Source organism: Barbatula barbatula, assembly GCF_947034865.1.
Source record: "Barbatula barbatula genome assembly, chromosome: 16".
Taxonomy (NCBI): Eukaryota; Metazoa; Chordata; class Actinopteri; order Cypriniformes; family Nemacheilidae; genus Barbatula; species Barbatula barbatula.
This window is the reverse complement of record NC_136779.1, coordinates 1,606,704-1,629,966: the sequence shown is the minus strand read 5'-3', so window position 1 is coordinate 1,629,966 and position 23,263 is coordinate 1,606,704. Positions and strand designations below refer to the sequence as shown.

Below are 23,263 nucleotides of genomic sequence, written 5' to 3'. Positions count from 1 at the left end.
ATCACGCTAGTAATAAAAAGTCAACATTTATATGCTAATGTTCTCAGCGAGCACGGTCTGAGCAATCCTCAGCGACCTCATTACGCTGTCCGTTACCTGCCGAACGGATGGCGGCTTGGATGGAAACTACAGCTTTTTGATAAAGGTCTTCATTAAAGCGGCATCTTAACGGCCCTGTGGCCGATAGCCCTCCTCCCGTCTTCCACAACAATATTTCAGGTCACCCCTCTCACAATAACCACACAATAAAAATATTGTGGAGCTTGGTATTACTCATGTATTTTTTTATCATCAAACATTATAAAATATCTTTGTGATTAGTTCTTTTAGCTTATTTCATTTTGTTTCATTTTATTTTCTTTAAATCATTATATTTAGGCCCCCTTGAAATTATGCCAAGACCCCCTAGTGCCACTCTTCACATTAAACCTGCAGTTTCCAGAAAAACATTCGATTGTTGGCGTTTATGGACACGAGCTCTCAGGCTAAATCAGCATCTCTGACTTACGCTAGCAATAAAAAGTCAACATCTATATGCTAATATTCTCAGCGAGCTCGGTCTGAGCAATCCTCAGCCACCTCATTACGCTGTCCGTTACCTGCCGAAAGGACATCGGCTCGGATGGAAACTACAGCTTTTTGACAAAGGTCTTCATTAAACTGGCATCTTAACCGCCCTGTGGCTCAAGGGTCACGTAAAAACGCGCTAATAGCAGCAGCGGGCGTTAGCCACTCGCTAATCAATTCACAGACACGGAAGACCCCATAACACGGTGTGTGAGAGGAATTATCTTGTCGTATGGGGGATAAGGATGGCCTTTAAACCTATGAAATCCCACCCACACCTCATAGCGTGAGACGTATAAATGCATCACAACATTTGCGGCTTCGTCTAGAAGGGGAGCTTTGAAAGTATAGCAGAAAACGTTATGATATCGTGGCCACAGATGCATCATTCTCTGGCCTTTCTATGGGCCTCTTTACACAAGTCGGACGCCATATTGGAACATTCACAGCTGGTCTGTTAACTTTGGAGAGCAAGTCCAAGGCTTCCCGTTTGCAAAACATCGTGTAATAGCATGATTTTGTAATCTGCTTCTCTGGATGAAGCTTTCAGCTATTTTTTAATCTCTCCTCAGCCACAGGGTTTCTGGACACAAACCCGGTGTCTACTGTACACATGCACACCTGCCGCCAAGAAGGCTAACGGCTAAACTCCTTGTGCCATTTTCACAGAGATACTTAAGAGCAACCATGTTTATAGAGGATGGGAGGAGGGATGTAAGAGAACACACGAGGAGAAGGAAAAAGAGATCGCGTCAAGACTGCGGTGGACTTCACTGCATTCTGTATGTGATCAGACTGTAATGATCGTCCTGCATCCAAGCCTGCAGCACAGACTGTCACGCGCCAAAGTCTAATACTAAGAAATATCTCTGAAGCCAAGTACTGAAAAAGAGATTTATGTATTCCGAGGCATCTCACCGTTTTGTGTGAGTTTAGTAGAGCACACGAGGGTTGAGATCTGAAATGAATCCTTGCTGATGCTGAAGCTGCCGAGACTCTGAGTGTTCTTGCCGGAGGACGGACTCTTCTCCTCCATCTCAGTTTTGGTGGAAGCCAAGTTCAGGTACAAGGATGAGTCCTCCAGTTTCTTGGCTTCAGCCTACAAAAAACAAAGACAAATTCAGAGCGATAACATCGATAGCTAAACAACACATTCGCTGGTGGAAAAGTGGAAATCAGTCACACCAAAGCTATGATGTGAAAACCTGCTATTAGTCAAACTAGAAGTTTCAACAAACTGTAAGTTTCATTGATTCATCCTCATGTCATGTAACTTTGTATTAGCACCTATTGTACTGTTGCTCTTTTATGACATATCGCTTATTGCTCCCTGAACTCTTTGTAAGTCGCTTTGGATAAAAGCGTCTGCTAAATGACTAAATGTAAATGTAAACCTGTATGACTTTCCTTTTTCTGCAGAACACAAAAGAAGATATTTTTGAGAACGTTGGTAACCAAACAACACTAACGCCATTGACTTCCATTGTGTGAAGACAAAACCACAGAGACATTTCTCGAAATATCTCCTTTCGTGTTTCAAAGAAGAAAGTGTCATAAACTGGTTTTGATCGACATGAGGATGAATAAATGATGACAGAATTTTCATTTTTTCTGTGAACTATCCCTTTAATAATAATGATCATGTTTTATTACTTCTTTAAACTTCTATCCTTTCGATATGAGTATTAGGAGTCTGCGTTAAAATCAATAGTGAGTGCTTTGAGTTTGGAGCTGAACCCGGAGACTGTGGCTTCATTTGCATAACTCAATAAGGATTTGACCAGGTGACGTCCTGCATTAATGAAGCTTTTTAATATGCAGATATGAAGAGATAAGAGTGTAATTGTGTAATGATTACATTGTGATGTGAGGTCAAAGGTTAAACGGCATCAGTACACAGATCACATCTGCATGTGCGTGAGTGCTTTGAGAATACGCTTCCTCACTGTACGCACTGATGGTTTCACCTTATAGACGATGAGATCGTGTTCTCCGTCTCTAAGTGTCGTGCCATCGTATCTCATCAGCTTGACGAAAGCCAGAGCAAAGTTCTTCTCGGATTTATCCTTGCCTGTAGAGAAGGATCACATTTATTCATGAAATATTACTTTTTATTCATTCAAACACTTTTATTTGATTTCTCTTAATAACAGAACTGAATAACTTTTGACTTTCGAAAGTTCACGGTTGTACCAAGCAAACAGGCATTGTGGTTTGTTTTGCAATATCAGGATGTCACCTGCGATCCACAAGTCTACAAGCCCAGTCTTGTCTTCTATCAACAAGATGACAAGACCATTTTACAGCTGTTTAAAATCCATACATGCATAACTGTGTTCTACTAACAGATGAGAATCACAGCTCAGAGAAGGCAGACAGGTCTGAACGCAGCGGCACATAACATACAAAGAGCCAGACAAAGACCACAACAGAGCAAAAGCGAGCAAGATTGAACCGAATACATCTGAACTTAAATAAAACACAATGAATCAACCTGAATCAGACCGAACTTGACAGGATTGAACATAATTAAAACAAACTAAACTCACTTGTTGTATCAAAACTTGACCCAAAAGATTCAACTGCATTCAAAATAGACTGGACACAAATTAATCTAACTTGACCACCCAACTGAATCAAACTGATCTCGGATGAATCCACATGTACTCAACTAACACAAAACAAACTGTGGATCCAGTGAAACAAACAAAACTCAACCGAATCAAAATGAACTGGACACAACTGAACATAATTCAACAAACTGAACTGAGCTGTTGTATGTTATGTGACGTCCTCCGGATGAGACGTTAAACCGATGTCTTGACTCCCTGTGGTCATAAAAATCTCATGGCGCTTCTCTTAAAGGAGTAGGGGTGTAAGCAATACATAATAAAGCGCTATATAAATGCCTCATTCATTCAACTCAGTTGTTGGTAACAAACTAAACCCAACTTATTCAACGGAACACAAAATAGACTAAACCCAAAGGAATCAGACTGAACCACCCAACTGATTCAAACCAAACTCAAATGAATCAACCTGATCTCGAATGGATCCATCAATACTCCACTAAATCCAAATGAAACAAGCTGAACTCAAGACAACTGAACATAATTAAAACAAACTGAACTCATTTGATACAAACCTAACTTTTTTAAATGAACTCAAAACAGATAGAATTGAAATGGATCAGACCGAACTCGAGTGAATAAAAGTGAACTCGACTGAATCGAACCATAATGTAATTTATAAAACCTAACGCAACTGAATCATACAGAGTTTACTGAATCTTATAGACATCTGAGAAGCATCCTGAACTTATTACTTTACTTCTGATTATAATCAAATGATATTTATTTTTTCTACAAGAACCGTCACAGTTCACAGACACTCAGCTCTCTGAAATACAGCAGCAGTTCTGTGAATCTGCGGGATGAAAACGCCCCTGAGGTGCTTCACTACGGCTGAAAATGTCAACATCAGCTGCTAACAACATCGCTATAAAGAACCACAGGCACACAAACCCTCACTGACGGACATCTTGCTTACAAATGTGCTGACAATTTTGAAAAGTAGTGAAAATAAAAAGTAGCGTATTGGCGTCTGTTCTGAGATCAGCTCCGTACATTTATTTGCCCCATATTGCCCGTTTGCACTAATTGATTATTTTACGTCCTCTGCACAACACCTGGCAACAGCGCCTGGCAACCATCGCCCCACCCCTCACATCCCGGGTCTGAGGTCCTGAAATGCAGCGGGCAGATGGAGTGACGCGGTTGCCAGGATGAGTGTTATAATCCCAGCTGCACGCCAGACGCCTCTCGGCCCGTAAAACATCCTTCCAGGGTTTTCACACACGCTTGCATTTCTCATTACAGCCTCTCTGCCGGTTCCCTGAAATTTAAAACTAAAAAGATAAAGGTGCTGGACAAAAAACTAGACTTTAACATTTGGAGAGGAAAGTGATGTTAGGGTGCTGCGGGCAGTTGCTAGGGCATTCTAGTTTTACAAACTGTAAAATAACAGACCTATGACTCAATATTAAAAAGAGAAAAAAAGATTTTTATCACACTAATACTTTAACTTCATCACAGTACATTTCCAGAAGAAGGTTTGAGCTACTTTATCTAAACGTATTTGTGCGTAAGTGCGTAAAGGAACTCACAGTCTTGTGATGATCTGTGTTTGAATGTGAATCGTAGGTGACTCCGGTTCACGTCTTCTATCGGGATCGCAACCTATAACAAAGTGAACAAGATCAGTTTGAAGTGCAGGTAATGACCTTAAAGTGACGGATTTAGACAGAAATAACACCTCAAAGGTTTTTGAATATTAATCAAAGACAAACTTGGATTTAAACAGACCCTGAATCAAGCGTGCAGTCTGTGACCTTTACACTGAACTTGAATGCTTTCCTTATTTAAAGAGCCCATGAAGCGACATTGGTTCTTAAGTCGACCACTGAGCATCTTTATACCAGTAGTGACTATATTCAACTTTAATTTGAGTCGCTCTGTAATAATTCCTGATTCAATGTCCCAATTCAATCGTAAATGAATCAATACGAGTAAAACATGAAATATTTGAATACAAACAGAAGGCGTCAGATATGAAAGCAGCAATGATGCTAACCTTGATGGTTTCATACCAGCGGGGCTGTTTGACCTGGTAGTAGATGACAGATTTATACTCCTGTATCCCTTCGTCTCCAGCACCAGGAAAGATCACACCCTAAAACAGACGTAGGAAAATCTCATGTCACCTAAATACTATTTTTTTATGGATTTAAAATCTTCAAGCTGAAACCTTGGATTTACACATTTTGTCTTGTTTTCCGCGTTGCATAAATTGATCATCCTGCACATCAGATTGTGAGTTTTGCAAACATCGAAGCAATCAAAACTTGTGACTAAACTTCATAACTCATGAACCTTCAAACTCTGAAGCCTCAAAAATCTATAAAACTCTACACACATTTTGGACATCTGTGTTTATGCAATGCAAGCGCATACAGAACTGGTTGTTTAAGGCCAAAGTTGTTTTATGTGGAGAACTTCATTCTGCGTTTATTAGGTGTGATGAAAACTCAATGTGAAGCTCTTACTCTCTCAGATGCTGTCAGTCTAATAGCAGATAAAACACAATGCCTGAAAATCACTGGTCAAAAAAAACTTAATCTCAGCTTGACATGATGTTTCAGCTCGACATCGTCAACATTTCTGTGCCCAAAATCACACCATGGAACGTAAACTAAACTTTATTTCAAACGCACAATTAAAAAGTGAACCATAACAAAAACACAACCTGAAAATCTGAGCATTATGTCATTGGAAGCCTTTTAGATGTTAAGTTAAAATCAAATAATTAAAAGAAATGCCTCACAAAACCTGTCGTGTCAGGACATCATTGGCTATTAATGCGTCCATGTTAAAGACCACAAGGCTAAAAGGTCTTTATAAAGCCCATTAGTCTGGATCAACAGAAAAAAGCACGAGAAGGGGCCGGACGAGAGAAAGGTTGAGTATTTAGCACATTGTCAATATGTATTTAATCTTACAGCTAAAAAAGATTTTGTTTCTGTCTGTCACACACAGAGAATGATCCGAGTTCAGATGTGTAGTAAAAATGCAGTGTGGCTAATAAACAAAGATGGCAATATATTATAATAAACCAACGGTAGAAAAAAATTAAAAGGTGGAACGAAAAACGTTTATTTTGTACGTGTGAAGAATGTGACAGCGTGAACACAAACCTTTTCAAAACAGAGCAAGTGTGACTGTGTGTCTGAATTACTTTTATTTTGGATTTTACATCAAGCCTCGCAGTAACTTCCTAAATAAATAAACCAAGCCTGTTTTATATGAGTTTAACATTTAAAAAAGCACCAGATGTCAAGAGTTGATGCCACTCATATTATATTCATTTCGACTCATTTTCATCTGGTTATGGGATGTTTATGTATTTTCTGTAGGTGAAGTTTGCTTTTCTTTCTGGGACCTATCTTTTGAAATGTAAGGTACTTTCATTTTGCTGTAATTTAATTTATTTAAGGGACTAAAGTTGTATTTATTTACTGTGATTAATCATCTTATGTCAGAACAAAGTTTACAGAAATGAGTTCTGAACTCAGAATATAGGGAGTGATGACGTATTCTTTTATGCAAACCCCAGAAGCGTTTGTTATAAATTTTGTTATTTTTCTTTTCTTTTTTGTTAAATATATTTTGTTTGTTTGTTTTGTTTTATATAAATATGTGTGGTTACACTAATTGTATTGAATACAATAATATTTTTACTCCATAACAAAAAACAAAAGCATTTTAGGACTCCCGGTTCCATCACTCCAAAGTCTTAGTCCCAGTCTTTTAGTAAATCGCCCGAAATTAGATTTGTGGTAATCAAAACCTCGTAATATTTTCACGTTTTATTCTATGACATAAAACACACCAGTTATAACCGCTTGTGACTTTTTAAACCTTTATCGTGGCTTATAAATGGCGGTTGCTGTAAATTGCTAAAAGCAACTACTTCCTTTGGCGGTGACGTTAGACGTCATCTCGCATATAAAGCTCACAAATAATGCAGCATGGGCACAAATCTCTTAAACCATAGATGTGGAATCATTTATGGAGTAATTACTGACCAGGGAACACATTTTTAATAAAGTTTGAAAGGGTGACGTTGATATCAAGTGGAGTCTGTTTATAGCATCGTTTTGTTAGCTTTTTACTTCTTGCACAGGCTTTCGGTCGAAGGAACCAGCGCGGCGCTAACTTCCGGGTTAGCCTGCAAAAATACCTCATCTCTGCGGCTCCCCATTACACAATACCTCCAGTTTCTTGCCATCTTCATCATGAACAGACATGGTGACCTCCACATTCTTGGGGGTCGTCTTACTGCCTTTATCGAAATCCCCCTGAGCCAGCGTCACGTAAATATCATTCCGGACATCACCTAAATGCACGGAAACAAGGTTTAAGTGTGACTGACTATAATGCGTTTTAAAATAAAGCTTATATAAATCCTTTCTCCACAGAAGCTACAGTCTGATGTTACCTGGCATGATGATTTCCGGGAAGCCCATTTTTCGAGCGACAGCAGTGGATCGGTCCACCAGGTGAGGGAAATCTTTACGAATCTGATGAATGTCACCTGGAAGTAACTTTAGCGTGACCCACAAACCTGAAGATCAGAGGACACACACACACACAGTCAGATTGTGTGTATTTCTCTGATTTCTCCTTAAAGATCGTAAAGGTAATCTGGACACCAATGCCCCAGGGAAAAAGTTGTTATGTGTGCTTTACAGCTCAAAGATTTTAAAATCTCATTATCAGTCATCTACACAAAATAATGAAGAAGACTGGATTAGTTTAATTGCTGACAAAACCGCCTGCGGGAAGAAAAGTGACTGAGCATTTATTCAACGTTCAGATTAAGAGATTACAGGACTGGATTGTGCTTTATCATAATATTTTCACACCAAATTGACACTGAGGATTCAAATGAACACACAATCATACACCAATAATGAGTAAATGAGACCTATATGTATCTTCTACTTTTACGGCATTCGTCGAACTAATTTTAGTTAGCAACAACTTACAATAAGATTCTTACTTCAGTAGTTAACATTAACTAGCGATCAACAATATTATTTCAGCATTCATTCATCTAAACTAAAGGTCCAGTGTGACGGAAATGCAATATAATATACATAACTATGTCTTCATAGGTGTATAAAAACCTCACATAATGAAGCGTTGTGTTTTTATTATTTTAGGATTATCTTTTTCTATCGACAATGTTGTTTCTACAGTAGCCCTAAACGGACAAACTGCTCTGGAGAGCGTTTGGTAAATAAGTCATCTCCTTCGGCAAAGAGGAAAAACATGACGACATCTTAGTTCTGCGTCAGTCACCGTAGTGGTTAACATTAGATAATGCACGATAACATGAACAAACAATGAACTAGTTACAAACTATTAACTAGAAAAGCAATTGTTCATCATTTGTTTGTTGTTCACGTTGTGCATTAACTAAAGTAACCATATACAACTCTTGGTTATAAATATATTATAAATTTGGTTAAAATTTTGAAAAGTATTAACCAACATATACAAATATATTGATCATTGTTCGTTAATGCATTAGCTAACATGAATTTATACTCAATATAATCGAGATGCTATTATAAAGAGTTACTCTTTCATATATGCTGTGAAATAAAAAGGCATTTTTGTATTATGGAAATACCATTTTTTCATTTTATTATATTTGAAAATATCTATGAAAATGTTCTCAACCTTGCAAATCAATACAAAGTGAGTTTGTTTTGTCTCCAGGAAGCATGACTTTTACCAGAATAATTTAGCATTCATTCCCTTTGATCCTTCATACCCACAATGCACTGGACATCACCTTTAGGTCTCTGTCATAAATCATAAGTTAATCAGTCTTAATGACTCCACCTCTATTTCTGTAACTTATTAATCTTCGTCTTAAATGACCAGAGAGGTCGTGACCTCTATCTCAACTGACTATAAAAATCCATCTCTCTCTCTCCGTCAAAGTTCATTGGGTTTCTCTGGATTTATCCTGATAAACTGTGTGATTGACGCCTCAGAGGAGGGGTTGATATCTGAGACTGTGGATTCTGATGGGATGTGACACCAGCACATCCAGCCAGACTCCGTGTCTCAACATATTCCTCTCACAGAGAAGCTGTTTCTCCTCAGCGTGATCACAAATCAACAGATGCTGAACCTTGTGCATGTTTAAACCAATTCAGCTCCAACTAACTGTGCTGCCGTTTCTTACATTTCAAACCCTCTCCGGATTCTGGACTATTCTCTTGGCAGGAACTTTGATGCAGTTTGATCTTATCTGGGACAGCCTGTTTCAATTTGCTCAGATGGGTTTTTACACTTCCATATTTTCAACTTTGTGCACTTTTAACCAAGCTATGAATAACACTATACGATGCATTACTAGATGACACTTAAAACTTTAAAGTCCTCGTGAAGCGGGAGTTGCGATCGTTTTACTTCTGCATTTTGATGCATTTTTGAGTGAGATGGAATTTCTTATGAGAAAAATAGTTTTGTCTTTTCGTCAACAGCCGTTGCATTTTGAAAAAGGAACTTGCAGCAGACTGACGGTTGGAGGGGAGGAGTTAACTGATGCTCCGCCCAAGCCGTCTAACAAACTTTTAAGATAGGTAGTCATTACAGGAAGGAAGTGCATTTTTAGATTTTAACTAAACATTATGAGGGCACACACATTTTTTAAAAAGAGAATGACCCACATTTATTGATCATTTATTAACAATAAACGCATGACAAAAATAGTCAAATTTTTGGTTTCGCTGGGACTTTAAGAGGCGTTTACAAGACACCATTTTCAACAAAAAAAACTTTTGGATCTTAACTTTTAAAAATGATGTGCGAGTTGCAATTACAAATAAGAGCGTCCGTTCACAGGCAACCAAAACAACAATGGAGCAATGAACGTTTTTCTGTGCGTGAAACTTTACAAAAAAAAAGAATAGAAACAGTTTCCGTTTTTCAATCCAGTGAGGTTATGTAAAAATACCCTTAAAGAACAGAAAAGGATCTTCAATGATATTGAACTAAAGGAGTCAAAGTTGTTTCTTGTTCTACGCATGCAGAAAAACACACAATTGTCCGAGACATTTTTCAAACATGACCCGGTGACCTTTACCTTGACCTTTGTGGTTGACCTCTTTGGCGACGATGACCTTGTTGATGACGGTCTGGAGGAAGTCGTTCTCGCCCGCCACCCTGGGTGAAAAACGGGAGATGTTCAGCTGCCTGTGGCGAATGGCGTCATCCAACGCTAGCCTGGAGTTCACACGCGACAGGCAACACGCCAACGGGAGGAGAAGAAAAGAAAAAGAGAATAGTAGCCACAGAGAGCGAGAGAAGTGTGAACATGAGCAGGGGAGATGGATGAAGAGAGAAAGAGAGAAGGAAAACACCAAAGGGTGATACAAATACCGTGACAGGGACAAAAAGCCATGTTGTTAGCAAACAGTTGTGCGGGATGGGTGACGGGAGAGACAGAGAGATGCTGTCATTAAAGAACTCAATCCTCCGTTTCACCCAAACAGCAGAAGAGCGTCTACACACAAATCTGAAGTCTGACACAAACAACCGGCCCTCATAAGACATCGGTGAGAAAAACATCCATCTTAAAGAACCACATTTCCTCCGCCTCATGTTGTTCAACACCCATCCTCTAAAATAAGATGAGCTTTGAATAATGGCTGTGCTCTTTAACACAATGAAACAAAACACAGACAGATGTTGTCAAAGTCTAGCAAATATGTTTCACAGCTTCACCGCACTTGGAAGTCATTTGGATCGTTTTATGACACTTTAACTTTTGCCATTTGAGGAGCTCGACAGCATCTGTCTGCATTCACTTTCATTGTACTGCATCTTGTGTTCATCGAAAGAAAGTCGATCATACCAGACAGAACAACATGAGGTTAATATTGACAGAATATTCATAAATGATTTTACACACACACACTCAGTCTTTTGCTAGAATCCTCTGAAGCTGGTGTGTGCGAGAGAGTTAAAGGAAAGAAATGCTGATCTGATTCAGTGAGATCATGAAAAGGTGAATGACAGCCAGTCTTAAATGGTTAGATATGCGTGTAGTGATTCATTCGGATAAGAGCAGAAATCAGAGAAGCATACAGACACACTCGTGCAAATACACATTCACCCATAAACAACATCTCAAAAACAATACAGCTGAAACAAACATGACTTGACAGACTCCAAGAAAAGGAAAAATGTGTTACAGTTATTAATACATAAAGAATAAGATGCACACGCTAGATCAGTGGTCGGGAACCTGTGGATCTTTCCTGTGGATTCTCGCTAGATGTCTTACGCTTCACCAACATTTGTCCGTTAAAGACATCATAATAAATATATATCAATAATATATATCAGGATGCCCTGGCCAATGTATATGCATGTTGGTGGGTCTAGAGAACCCGCTGCAGTTTGGGGTTTTTAATTCAACACACTCAAACACTTTATGTTAAAATAATGAAATGATCCCAATGACAAGCGATCTAAACAGCATATATGGTTAATATTATTGTTGGATCGCGATTATGAATTGAAGTCTGCCAGGTTTTTTTGCAGGAACGGCAGGTGCCAGAAACTGATTTTCTTTTACTATTATTCTCTCTGGCTGTTGTTTCACAGCGTGTTTTCTGTAGAGCTGCTTTGCAACGATGAAAAATTTTAATAAAATACTTTTTTTTTAAACTTGACAATGCTACATATCCATATATTTAGATTAGCCTTCCTTATCACCTCTGTCAGATTAAAACCTCATATTTTCATAGCTGCAACTATACAGGAAATAAAAAGATGTCTTATCTTCAATAATGAAACACTGTGTTGTCTCTATTTAATCATATTTGATCGGTTAGCTATCTGCGAAATCCACAGACAAACATGATTTATGAATAAAATAAAATAATGAATAACAATGAATGAGTGACAATAAAGGGACTTGATTGATTTGATAATGAATTGATATTGAACATCAAACCGGTGATGTTTCTAAACATTGTTTATATACAAAGCATAAATTCATTGCATTTTCTGTCCTCTTTTGATTGACAGGCTTTATCGGCCCTGACTGAAAGCTGAAAAATAGCTCTCATTGAACGATATGTAAGGGATAATGTACAGGCAGCCGGTTGTTGTTTCAGAAATTGTTCATACAAAAATTAAGACACGATGTCTGTGTTTCTGTCTTTGTATTATTTTGCAATAGACGGTGTATTCCTCCAGTCACATTCAATTCAGAATGCAATCTCACAAACTGGGCACAAATCACATCTTTTGCTGCGGTGTTTAGATTCCGTAGTGGTCTACAGTATGTTAACTCCTCAAAGTTTAAACACACAGCCATTGTCATGATGTCGTGTTCAAAGAAGAGTTTGTGTAACAAGATCACACTCACGGCTGGAATGGTATGAAGTGTTGTTTGTCCTCATCGTCCATTTTACCCGTGAGGATGTCTGTTACGTCCATCACTGCAGAGAGTGAAGAGAGTGAATTCAACCATTAAAACACCACAAATATCCATTGTAAAACAAACAGCATTACCATAATCTTGTTTGGATTGTTATAAACGTGTTATAAACAAATATCCTTTTAAGCGTTAGTACAAATGATTGAAGCATTGTACCAAATCAACAATCTTAACGGTTTAAGAATTCAATTTTTTCCGTTTATATATAAATTTCCTTTTTATTTTACAATTATTCTTTCTTATCCGTAGAGCTACTTTGCAACAATGCAAAATTAAAACTATAAAAATAAACTTGATCCGGATCAGACTTCCTTTTCGCCTCTGTCAGACTAAAACCTCATATTTTCAAAACTTCAACTTTACAGGAGATAAAAAGGTGCATTTCTTCAATAATTAAACACGGTGTTGTCTCTATTTCATCATTTTTATTGGTTCACTATCTACCAAATCCACAGACAAACGTGATTAATGAATCAAATTAAATCATTATAAATGGAGATGCAAGGTTTTAGTCCTACAGCGCGGTATGCAAAATATTCACTTCACAGTCATCTTGATTCGTGAGATCATTTTTCCGTGCGAGACACATAATTTCACAACAAATGAACATAAAACCAAAGTATCGGGAAGCACAACACACATTTTCCCTCGCTGTGGCTCATATTTGGGTTTTATAAGACCTTTTGGAAAAGCTGTCGACCGCTGGTTATTACTGCCTGAACTTTTGCCTGTTGCTCCTAACAGGCCATTTGAGCTCATGCACAGGAGAGTGTTGGGAGAAAACTGATGAGCTATAATGAAAGTGTTAGCTTGTCTCGGAGCCTGACACATTAAATGTGACATCCACATAAAGATTGTGGCGTTTCTTGTCTCATCCACAGAAAGAGAGAGGAGATGCATTCCCACTTCAAAACCAAAGCCTCTCTTTCTGCTATTCTTCTTTGGCTTTTCATTCAGAACGGAAGGACTAAAGATCAGAGTTCAACACAACAACAACAAAACTCAGCCAGGAACTAAAGGAGATCTTCACAAAGTCGTTTCTAGAAAAATGTCCAAACTTTCAGCCATGATGCGATGGCACTTTTGGGCGGTTACAAGGGATGGCTAGGTAGTGGCTTGGGTGTTTTAGGTGACTGCTTATATGCTTATATAATAGAGATGCTTAAAATGTTGACAATGATGTTTTTATTATCACTTCATGTTTGTGTTTTATTGTGGTTGTTATATATATTAATTTGAGTTATTATTAGATATTTAAAACAAGCTAACTGCAATTTGATTGATATGAATTGGAAGGCACAATAAAAAAACATGCTTTTTGAACAAAACAGAGTTATCTGTTTATGCAAATGAACTCTTCAAATAGAGATTTCAACTACGTTTATGCATTTGACTGACACTTTTTTTTTCAAAGCGACAATCACCGATCATATCTGTGGAAAGGTCATATTCACCTTCAATGCTTTTTTTATATCTTGAACACAAACCCAAAAGCACAACCCACAAAACAACCTGCTTCCCATCATTTACCATAGTAACCATTACAGTTACCATGTCTCCACCGCATTCTCCATAAACCGTCATTAAAACCACATAAAGAATCTGTAAGTGTCCGTCACAATTCCCATAAGAAATATTATGGTTTTACACTAGTAATTAACCACGTGTCATTTTAGCGGACCGTGTGGTTAACAAAGTGGATTTTAGTGAAATGCAGGTGTGCTGCGAGTGTTGTGTGGGAGAGATGCAGCTGTACCTGCCACGCCGAAGGGTCTCCGCAGACCTGACGTTAACTTTTTGGCATTGTTATCTCTCAGTTCCATTCGGCCCACTCGAACAATCTGACAAACAAAACAGATTTTCTCCCTCGTCAGATCTTCACTGCCCAAATCCTAGAAAGACAAACACACAAAAATGTGAAAAACACCTGGCACGGTTATACACTAATAAGGCTGATGTTGTTATTCTGAGAACTGAAGCAGGTGTGACTGCCTAAAACCATCTAGAGCTATACAGAAAGTCTTGTTAGTTTAACTAGTCAGGAGGGAAGGATCGATCTACGGATTTGAGAACTGTAGATACAGCGTGTGCAAAGAGTAAATTGCATTCTGTACCATGCTTGGGGTTTGTGTTGAGAGCTGAGGATTCTGGGAAATCAAACTGACCCCTACAGGCCCTGTGGTCATTTAACAAATGACCTTTAGAAAACGAGAGGAGCCCGAATGTGTGGGTACACAAACACTCACACAAACCAATGCTCTTCAATCTGGAATACACTTAAAGACAAACACACAAAGAATACCAAAACAGATTGTGTCTGAGAAACACCATCACATCTAAATGAGTAAACATGTGTTACAACAAGTAACAACTTCCAAGCGCTGAACATGAGATTTTCTGTTCAAATACACACACACACAAACGCACATACATACACAAGCGATATGTGAAAGCATGCGACCCAGACGTGCTCTCTAGAGACGGTGGTATTGCCCGTCAGCTTGTTACCCTTTACAAGCTTTAATGATGCTGTTTTCTGCAACACTTTTATTACCAATTCAACAACTTGCCTGATGAGCGGGAACTAAAGTGTCTCCCAATAACGCTCGGATTTCTCATTAAGAAACGATGCAGGAAAATGAAGACATATTCAAATCATTGATATAATGACAACATTTCAGGATTAAAGCCACAATATGTACATTTGGAGCGCTAGATGGCGCACTTTCGAAACAACAACAAAAGGCGAAGCTAAACGATGTTATGTAGGAGTGTGGAATTATGGGACATGTCGTTTTCACCAGCCAGAGGCGTATGGAGATCTTCCATCATGTTGACGGACGAGGTAATGAATGGATTTTATTTTGTCATCGTAATGAATTAGTTTGCAAGAAACATGGAATGTAATGCTACGTCAGCCTGTGAATGACATTGGACTTTGTCAATCTCTTTGGTAGCTTAATGCTACACAGTTTTACGCGTTTGAAACAGTCATACAGTCGTTGTTTAAAAAGTCAACTGCGTTTACGCTTTTTTGGGGGTTTCCTTTACTCGCCAAAGAGTTATCGTGAACCAAAATAACAGAACAACAGATGATGCGTCCCAGATGCTGTATAACCAACCACTTCTGCATTTGCTTGTTGCCGTAGTTTCTACAACCGGAAACTGAGGGAAGTGCGGAGCAGCGGATATTAAGTCACTGATAGGACGAAAAATACAAGGGAGACAAGGGACGGGACATTATTTTAAATAGGAGTTTCTCTGGATTTGCACATTCTTGGGAACATTTGGGATAATTTAAGCAAACAACTGCATGAAATATATCACACTGAGTAAGTGATTTTTAGATATTTCATAACAACACCCTTCCATATTGTGGCTTTAAGGAATCATATCTGTACACATATAGAAAGACAGACAGACAGATTCTCATTGATGTTCTTTCATTTTAATACTTGAAAAAAAACAAGATCTTGCCAGGAGAAGTCTTTTTAAAAATGCCCATTAATGTAATCTCTGAATGAAACGTTGTCTAGTACATTAAACCAGGTCTTTCCAACAGACAGTCAATGGAATTTGACAAAACGCACATATTGTTGGTTCTTCATCTTTTAATAAATGTCCACGAGTGCGTCTTGAGTGACTAAGATGACATCTTGTATAAACACTTTGATATTTTCTCTTTTCAAACTCAAAACATTGAGTGAATCTTTTGCTTATAACAGGGATCACTTCATGTCATTTATTATGGTCCGATTCATTCCATTCGCCACTTTTTGAAAGAAAAATTGTTGGTTTTACATCTCATGGGAGAATTTGACATTCTGTAATTCTTAGTCCAAGCAGCTCTATCTGCTTCTGAAAGGGTCTATGAGTAAATCAACAAACAAATGGCAAATTCATACCTGTAAAGTACACAACAGAAAAAAAGAACTGAATTGAGTTATACTTACGGTGAACACAGAACGCAGGTTATGAAGCTGATCGATGTCTTTTACCAAACCAGAACTGGACCAGCGCACAAGGTAGTTTTCACTGAAGAATAGATCAAAACAGATACTTCATGACTTTATGATTAAAACAAAGTTGCTCAAATGATTGGGAACATTTTTCCAGATAACGGACATAAAAATATCTTCCACAAACACCAAACAACTATTAAATAAATGTTTGCGTTTCTTCTTTCTTCTATAGTCATGTTGGGCACAAACATCACACTTTCTAGAACCACAATCATGTCAGAGTGATGATTTCTCACCCCTAACTCAATAAAACAGAGAGAAATAACAGCTTGATATGAACAGTAGGGATCCAAGAATTCTCAATATAATATTGAACCCCGTTCGGTACGACCTACACGGTTCAATACTTATGTGAATTGCGTTTATGCACTAAAATCATTTCTGTGCATTTCCCCACTCCCCAAACTGGCTCTGTCCGTGTTTCTCTGTATGTCTGAGATGACTGTGCACCTCCCCACGAGAAAATATCTAATAACAATGCGCCAAAGTTATGGCCGTTTGCGATGCTGGTAACAGATTTCACACGAGTCGAGCGGTAAAGCGAGGCTGCCTGCAACATATGAAGCAGATGTTGAGTATAAACGTTGACGAACAGACACCGACTGACCATCGGAAGCACTGGAACGGCTTTATTGTATGTTCATTGTACCAAAGAGATTACGTCCGAATGTATTTGATCTGTTTTGCACTGTATACGTAAAGCTCTTTTACTGACATACTATAAGTCATCTAAATAAGCGATAAGTCATCTAAATAAGCGATAAGTCATCTAAATAAGCGACAAGTCATCTAAATAAGCGATAAGTCATCTAAATAAGCGATAAGTCATCTAAATAAGCGATAAGTCATCTAAATAAGCGTTAAGTCATCTAAATAAGCGTTAAGTCACACAAATAAGCGTTAAGTCATCTAAATAAGCGATAAGTCATCTAAATAAGCGATAAGTCATCTAAATAAGCGATTAGTCATCTAAATAAGCGTTAAGTCACACAAATAAGCGTTAAGTCATCTAAATAAGCGATAAGTCATCTAAATAAGCGATTAGTCATCTAAATAAGCGATAAGTCACACAAATAAGCGTTAAGTCACACAAGTAAGCGTTAAGTCACACAAGTAAGCGTTAAGTCACACAAATAAGCGTTAAGTCACACAAATAAGCGTTAAGTCACACAAGTAAGCGTTAAGTCACACAAATAAGCATTTAGTCACACAAATAAGCGATAAGTCATCTAAATAAGCGATTAGTCATCTAAATAAGCGAGAAGTCACACAAATAAGCGTTAAGTCACACAAGTAAGCGTTAAGTCACACAAATAAGCGTTAAGTCATACAAATAAGCGTTAAGTCACACAAGTAAGCGTTAAGTCACACAAATAAGCGTTAAGTCACACAAGTAAGCGTTAAGTCACACAAATAAGCATCAAGTCACACAAGTAAGCGTTAAGTCACACAAATAAGCGTTAAGTCACACAAATAAGCATTAAGTCACACAAGTAAGCGTTAAGTCACACAAGTAAGCGTTAAGTCACACAAGTAAGCGTTAAGTCACACAAGTAAGCGTTAAGTCACACAAATAAGCGTTAAGTCACACAAGTAAGCGTTAAGTCACACAAGTAAGCGAGAAGTCACACAAATAAGCCATAAGTCATACAAATTGTATTTGTTTTATCTTATTTTATGTTATTCAATACACCAGGAACTTGTAGATTAACTGTATTGTTGCATCGCTAATGAAAAGGAGTACAAACCTTTTACCCGGTCCAAATGCTAAACTTGATCTTAGCAATGAACTCAAAAATGTTGTTAGGCCCAATAAGAATGTTAAGACAGAAAAGCATCTACAGATTCTGGTTCACAGGTCACAAGGTTAATATCTGGCTGACGGGGTCAGCTGTGGCCTAATGGTTAGAGCGTTGGGCTTGTGATCAGAAGGTTGCTGGTTCAAATCTCAGTGCCAGCAGGTCATGACTGAAGGGCCCTTGAGCAAGACACCTTACCCCTGATTGCTCTGCAGTAATGTGCCACTGTATAAAACTACTTGTAAGTCGCTTTGGATAAAAGCGTCTGCCAAATGAATAAATGTAAATGTAAATGTAAATCTGTCAGACCATGCATGTACAAACGCTGTGGTTCTTTGCTACTGAGGGATGTGAAACATGATAGTTTCACATCATCACTACAAACTCAAAAGATTGTGGTAAAACACTCTCTGGAATACTTGAATCTCATTGGTCAGTTTCAACATTCAATAGTTATTTTAAAATATAAACATGTCTCAACATAGATGACATCATACTGCACGTCTGTCTTTTTTTAAATGTTGCATCTAATCTTTCTTCATGTTCATTATAGACCTTAATGTTCTGTTTATTTATTCATGTAGCCGTGCAATAAGCAGAATAATGCACAGCCAGACCGTTTATGTTTTACCCCCTCAACATTAATGCATAAGCGTATAAATGAGATTTGTTTATACTAATCATACGTACGCTTCACAGTTATTATAGATTTGATTTTAGTTTCATTTAGTTCATATTTAGTCATATTTTAAATTAGCTTTGATATTTAGATTATTGCTTTTTGTGTACATTTTAGTTAGTTTTAGCAATTTTGATGCATGCTTATAATTGCTTTATTTTTCATGTTGCTATACAAGATCAATTCATTTTTATTTTAGTTTTATTTTAGTTTTTGTTTATTATTAAAATCTGTTTATTTTTTGGGCAACTTTTCAATGTTCACTTTAGTGAAGTCTTTCCAATCATTTGTAGATGAACAGAAACCTTGTCAGCGTTTTAATTTGAGTAAACTCAAATGTTCCTGGCTAGGCTTCAAACAACGAAAGAAAGTCATTTATACGTAAGCGTTTAAACAGACCTGATAAATTTGAGCTCAACGGGATCATATAGTGACATCAGCACTTCTGCATCCTCTCCGATCTTGCACACCACATTCTTGAGTGTGACGAAGAGAGCGAACGACGGTGTTGAGGCGAACTTTGCCTGTCTGCTCAAATCCATGTTCTGCTTCTGAGACTGTAAAACATACAGAAATGTTCAGAACACAATCTGTCATTGTTTCAGTCAACAAGACTAATGATACAGACAAAGCAGTGTCATGCAAAGAATTGATATCACATAGAAGAACGCTGCCGGATACTGAACATCTGGGTGGCTTCACACAGAACTACACCGCTATCGGTTATTGACAGACCATCATGAAACAACAGACCATTAATAAACTTATATTTGAGAGCTTAAGATTTGAGCAAAAAAAACAGTGTGTGATTTAGAAACCATGCACGGGTCCACGGGTCACTAAACATCTGGACTAGTCAAGTTCCTCTAAATTAAAAGAATAGTCTATGAATGACACATCAAGCCGATTATGGTTCTCTTTGCTTCAAGGGTGTGGGTGTAAAATGCCCACTTGCATGCTGGGTAGCCATTCGGTCTCACTCTTTCTGTTCCTGTGTCACGTTTCACATTACAATGCTGCTGTTTCAAAGCGCCGGTCAGGGACTTTCTCTCCAGTTTAGTGGCTTAACAAATAAAGTGAGATCTCTGAATAAATATGACATTACAGCTCAAACAAAAGGTGTTCATTACAAGTCACAGCGGGAGATGATGGAAATAACCACACGGAGAAGATATGAGATATGATGTATTAACATCACACATGCAAAGGATGATAATGTGATCAGTCAGTCATTTTCTGATTTATTTTTATGCCACGCGGCCAATACAGTTCATTATAATGTAACGTATGAAATAAATGAATTTACATATTGCTATGATATAGTCTAGCGGTCATTAAAGACAGATTAGAAATGAACAGTGCTCCGACATGTTGTGCTTATATTCAATTATAAAATGATCTCAATACAAATGCTACTGCTTTTATTTGTACAGAAATTGGCTTTTCAAGAGATTATAAAGTTTCACCTTTTCCTCTTGGATTCGAGCTTCAATCTGTTTGGATGCGGCTTCGTGAGCTCGGAACAGACTGATAGTGCTGGTGAGATCGGGATCCAGAATATTCCCATCTTTATCTCTCACTACCAGATCCAGGTACAGATATCTGCCAAACGCACGAGAAGAACAGGAGAGAAACACACATAGCTGGTTGAAAAGCGCAAGTAAAATCGTGAAAGATCATTCATTTATATAAACATTTACACTGTTAATGTGCCTTGGACAAAAACATCAAATAAACATTTAATATAAAAATTAGAAATATTCTTCTTTAATCTTTAAAAAAATTATAACGTTTAAGTTTCTCAGGATTCACTTGACACATCAACAAGCAAAACTTGAATTGAAATTAATATTAAAAGCTTTAAAATGTGATGTTTATTGTACTATGCTTGTCCATACAAAGATACGGCTAAGGTTCCTCCTGCCAGGAGTAAAGTGTCGGTCTGATCACTTGGGAAAATAATCATACAGCCGGTGTGGGAGAGCTGTGCTATTGAGATATCTTTAATATTTGCTGTCGAAACGGTGCAAGATGATGTACACAAAACACACCAGCAACCGAGAGCAGCGATAGCAATACTCCTGTTTACTAAAAGTCAGGAGAGGAATTACTAAAGAAAAGGGGATAGAAATAAAGAGCCTTCACACAACCGTTAATAAAGAACTGAGAACTGTGTGTGCGGGTATGTGTAGGTGACGCACACTAAAGGCTTTATGTTCAGGGTGGATTTATCTTCACATCTCTGTACTCACTTCCTCATACCACACCGTAAGTTCAGAGGATCATCGCATAAACTTTGTGAGTGGTAAAATACTTTTGCCACGGTTTCGAGTTGGCTTGAGATTTAAAGAAGTTGTATTAATATCACGTGGATCACCAAACAGAATTAAAAGGATGAGAGAAATGATGTCAGTGAGCGTGTGATTATGCTTAATAAGATGACATATGTAAGGTCATGCAAACGCGTAAAACGGTTTGCATTTATTCGGAGAAAGGTCGCAAGCAAAAACCGGTCTTTTATTACCATAATTCGGATTTTACGCTGCATGTAAACGCAATTATCGGTTTGTTTATGTGCGCATGTCTGAAAGCGCAGTCATAAAAGTCCCAAACGGACGTAATAGTAAAATAGAGTATAAAAGTCCGCTCTGGGATCATGCATTGATGTAAAAACCTCAAAATGAAGAACTAGTGTTGCATATGCGGGTACTGCGGACATGAGAAAAGATATAAAAATACAGCTTCTGATCGGTTTCCCGCTGCAATTTTAATTACTAAACAGACTATCGCCGGTGACGTCACTGCACGCGAGAAACCCGGCAAGGCTCAAACTTCCGTGTGAACACGGTTTTCTGCGTAGCCTGTTCATTACTATGCAAGTAAATACCCGAAAAAAGGTTTATTTTTAAGCTGATGTAGATATCCGGTGTTTTTTGTGCACGCACTCGGTGTTGCATTTTTGAGCTGGGATAGATGAAAGTTTTTTAATGCAAGAGAAATTACACTTCAAATACAATCAAAATGACTCCCAGGCAAAGAAAAACCTCAAGTTTAGTCATTGAGGTCACCGATTTCTTTAAACTCCCAAATTCGAAGTATGAACAAAACTAAAAGTGCTGCATCACTAAGCAAGTCTACATTTCTGCAATACTTTCACAACGACCCATCACAGCAAACACAGTCCCAAACTAACAGAAACAAAAAGCTCGTTTAATGATTACAGGTTAGAGTTGTGACTAGCAGCTGGCAAGCTTAAAACAAATGTAAGTGTGCATACTTGTTCCCGTAGTCCATCTTGGAGGTGACTTTCTGCTTGAGTTCGGACAGCTCGTCCTGAGGCAGCGTGCCGGACAGGATCTGAGAGCGCCATTCGATCAAGTCGTAGATCATGTCCCGGACCGTGTTAAACATCTCACGCTTGTCGCCCTGCGGACACACAAAGTTCGTTTGAAAGGCTGCGATGCGTGTTAATGAAGCCGTCATTGCGCTCTTAATCACAGCAGACACTGGGATGTCACACGGCTTCCATATGCAATTACACAACTTTACACCAACGGTCAATGACCTCCTTTAGGAACATAATAAAAGAAAATCTTGTTTTAATCGTGCTTGTACAAATGACACAAAAATGACATATTTGCACTTTTTTCACGACAACATGAAGTGTCATCATGGTACAATAAACGTCAGAATGTAGCCGGTGGACTGCCAGACTGATGATGTCATAAGCCCACCGTGATGTCTGATGTCTGCTGATGACGTCATAAACAAATGGAGGTGATCATATGATTGGTCAGGTACAATGCCACATTAATGATGTCAATGCTGACTGTATGATGTCATGATCTAGCCTACGTGCGGACATGATGATGTCATTGATTGAATATGGTCATGTTTATGATGTCAACTGACCACGTAAAGGTCCCTCCATATGGCCGCCCATTCTCGCAACGTAGTCGTGACCTCGTGAACCAATGGCAGCTCGGTGGGGATGACAGTTTCTTTTTGTCTAAAAAGAGAGCAAGAGAAATAAATAGGAGAGGCGAGGAATAACAAAACTGAAGGACATCACAATGAAGAGAGAAAGAGTATCACACTTGCGTGGG

At 38.2% G+C, this 23,263-nt stretch overlaps 1 protein-coding gene across 2 annotated transcripts in view; it reads right to left on the bottom strand.

Moving 5' to 3' along the window:
- Positions 1-23,263, bottom strand: part of dock1 (dedicator of cytokinesis 1) — a 183,127-nt gene that overhangs the window by 133,972 nt on the left and 25,892 nt on the right. The window contains exons 5-18 of one of the 2 annotated variants that reach the window (XM_079475850.1): positions 23,070-23,166; positions 22,435-22,583; positions 20,624-20,759; positions 19,557-19,714; positions 16,611-16,692; positions 14,414-14,549; positions 12,586-12,658; positions 10,291-10,430; positions 7,624-7,749; positions 7,397-7,521; positions 5,200-5,298; positions 4,733-4,805; positions 2,535-2,638; positions 1,486-1,666 (exon numbers count right to left, since the gene is read on the bottom strand). In XM_079475850.1, coding sequence (XP_079331976.1) covers positions 1,486-1,666; positions 2,535-2,638; positions 4,733-4,805; positions 5,200-5,298; positions 7,397-7,521; positions 7,624-7,749; positions 10,291-10,430; positions 12,586-12,658; positions 14,414-14,549; positions 16,611-16,692; positions 19,557-19,714; positions 20,624-20,759; positions 22,435-22,583; positions 23,070-23,166 — 1,679 coding nt within the window. The remainder of the gene's footprint in view (positions 1-1,485; positions 1,667-2,534; positions 2,639-4,732; positions 4,806-5,199; positions 5,299-7,396; positions 7,522-7,623; positions 7,750-10,290; positions 10,431-12,585; positions 12,659-14,413; positions 14,550-16,610; positions 16,693-19,556; positions 19,715-20,623; positions 20,760-22,434; positions 22,584-23,069; positions 23,167-23,263) is intronic. The other variant, XM_079475851.1, reaches the window with a different exon arrangement.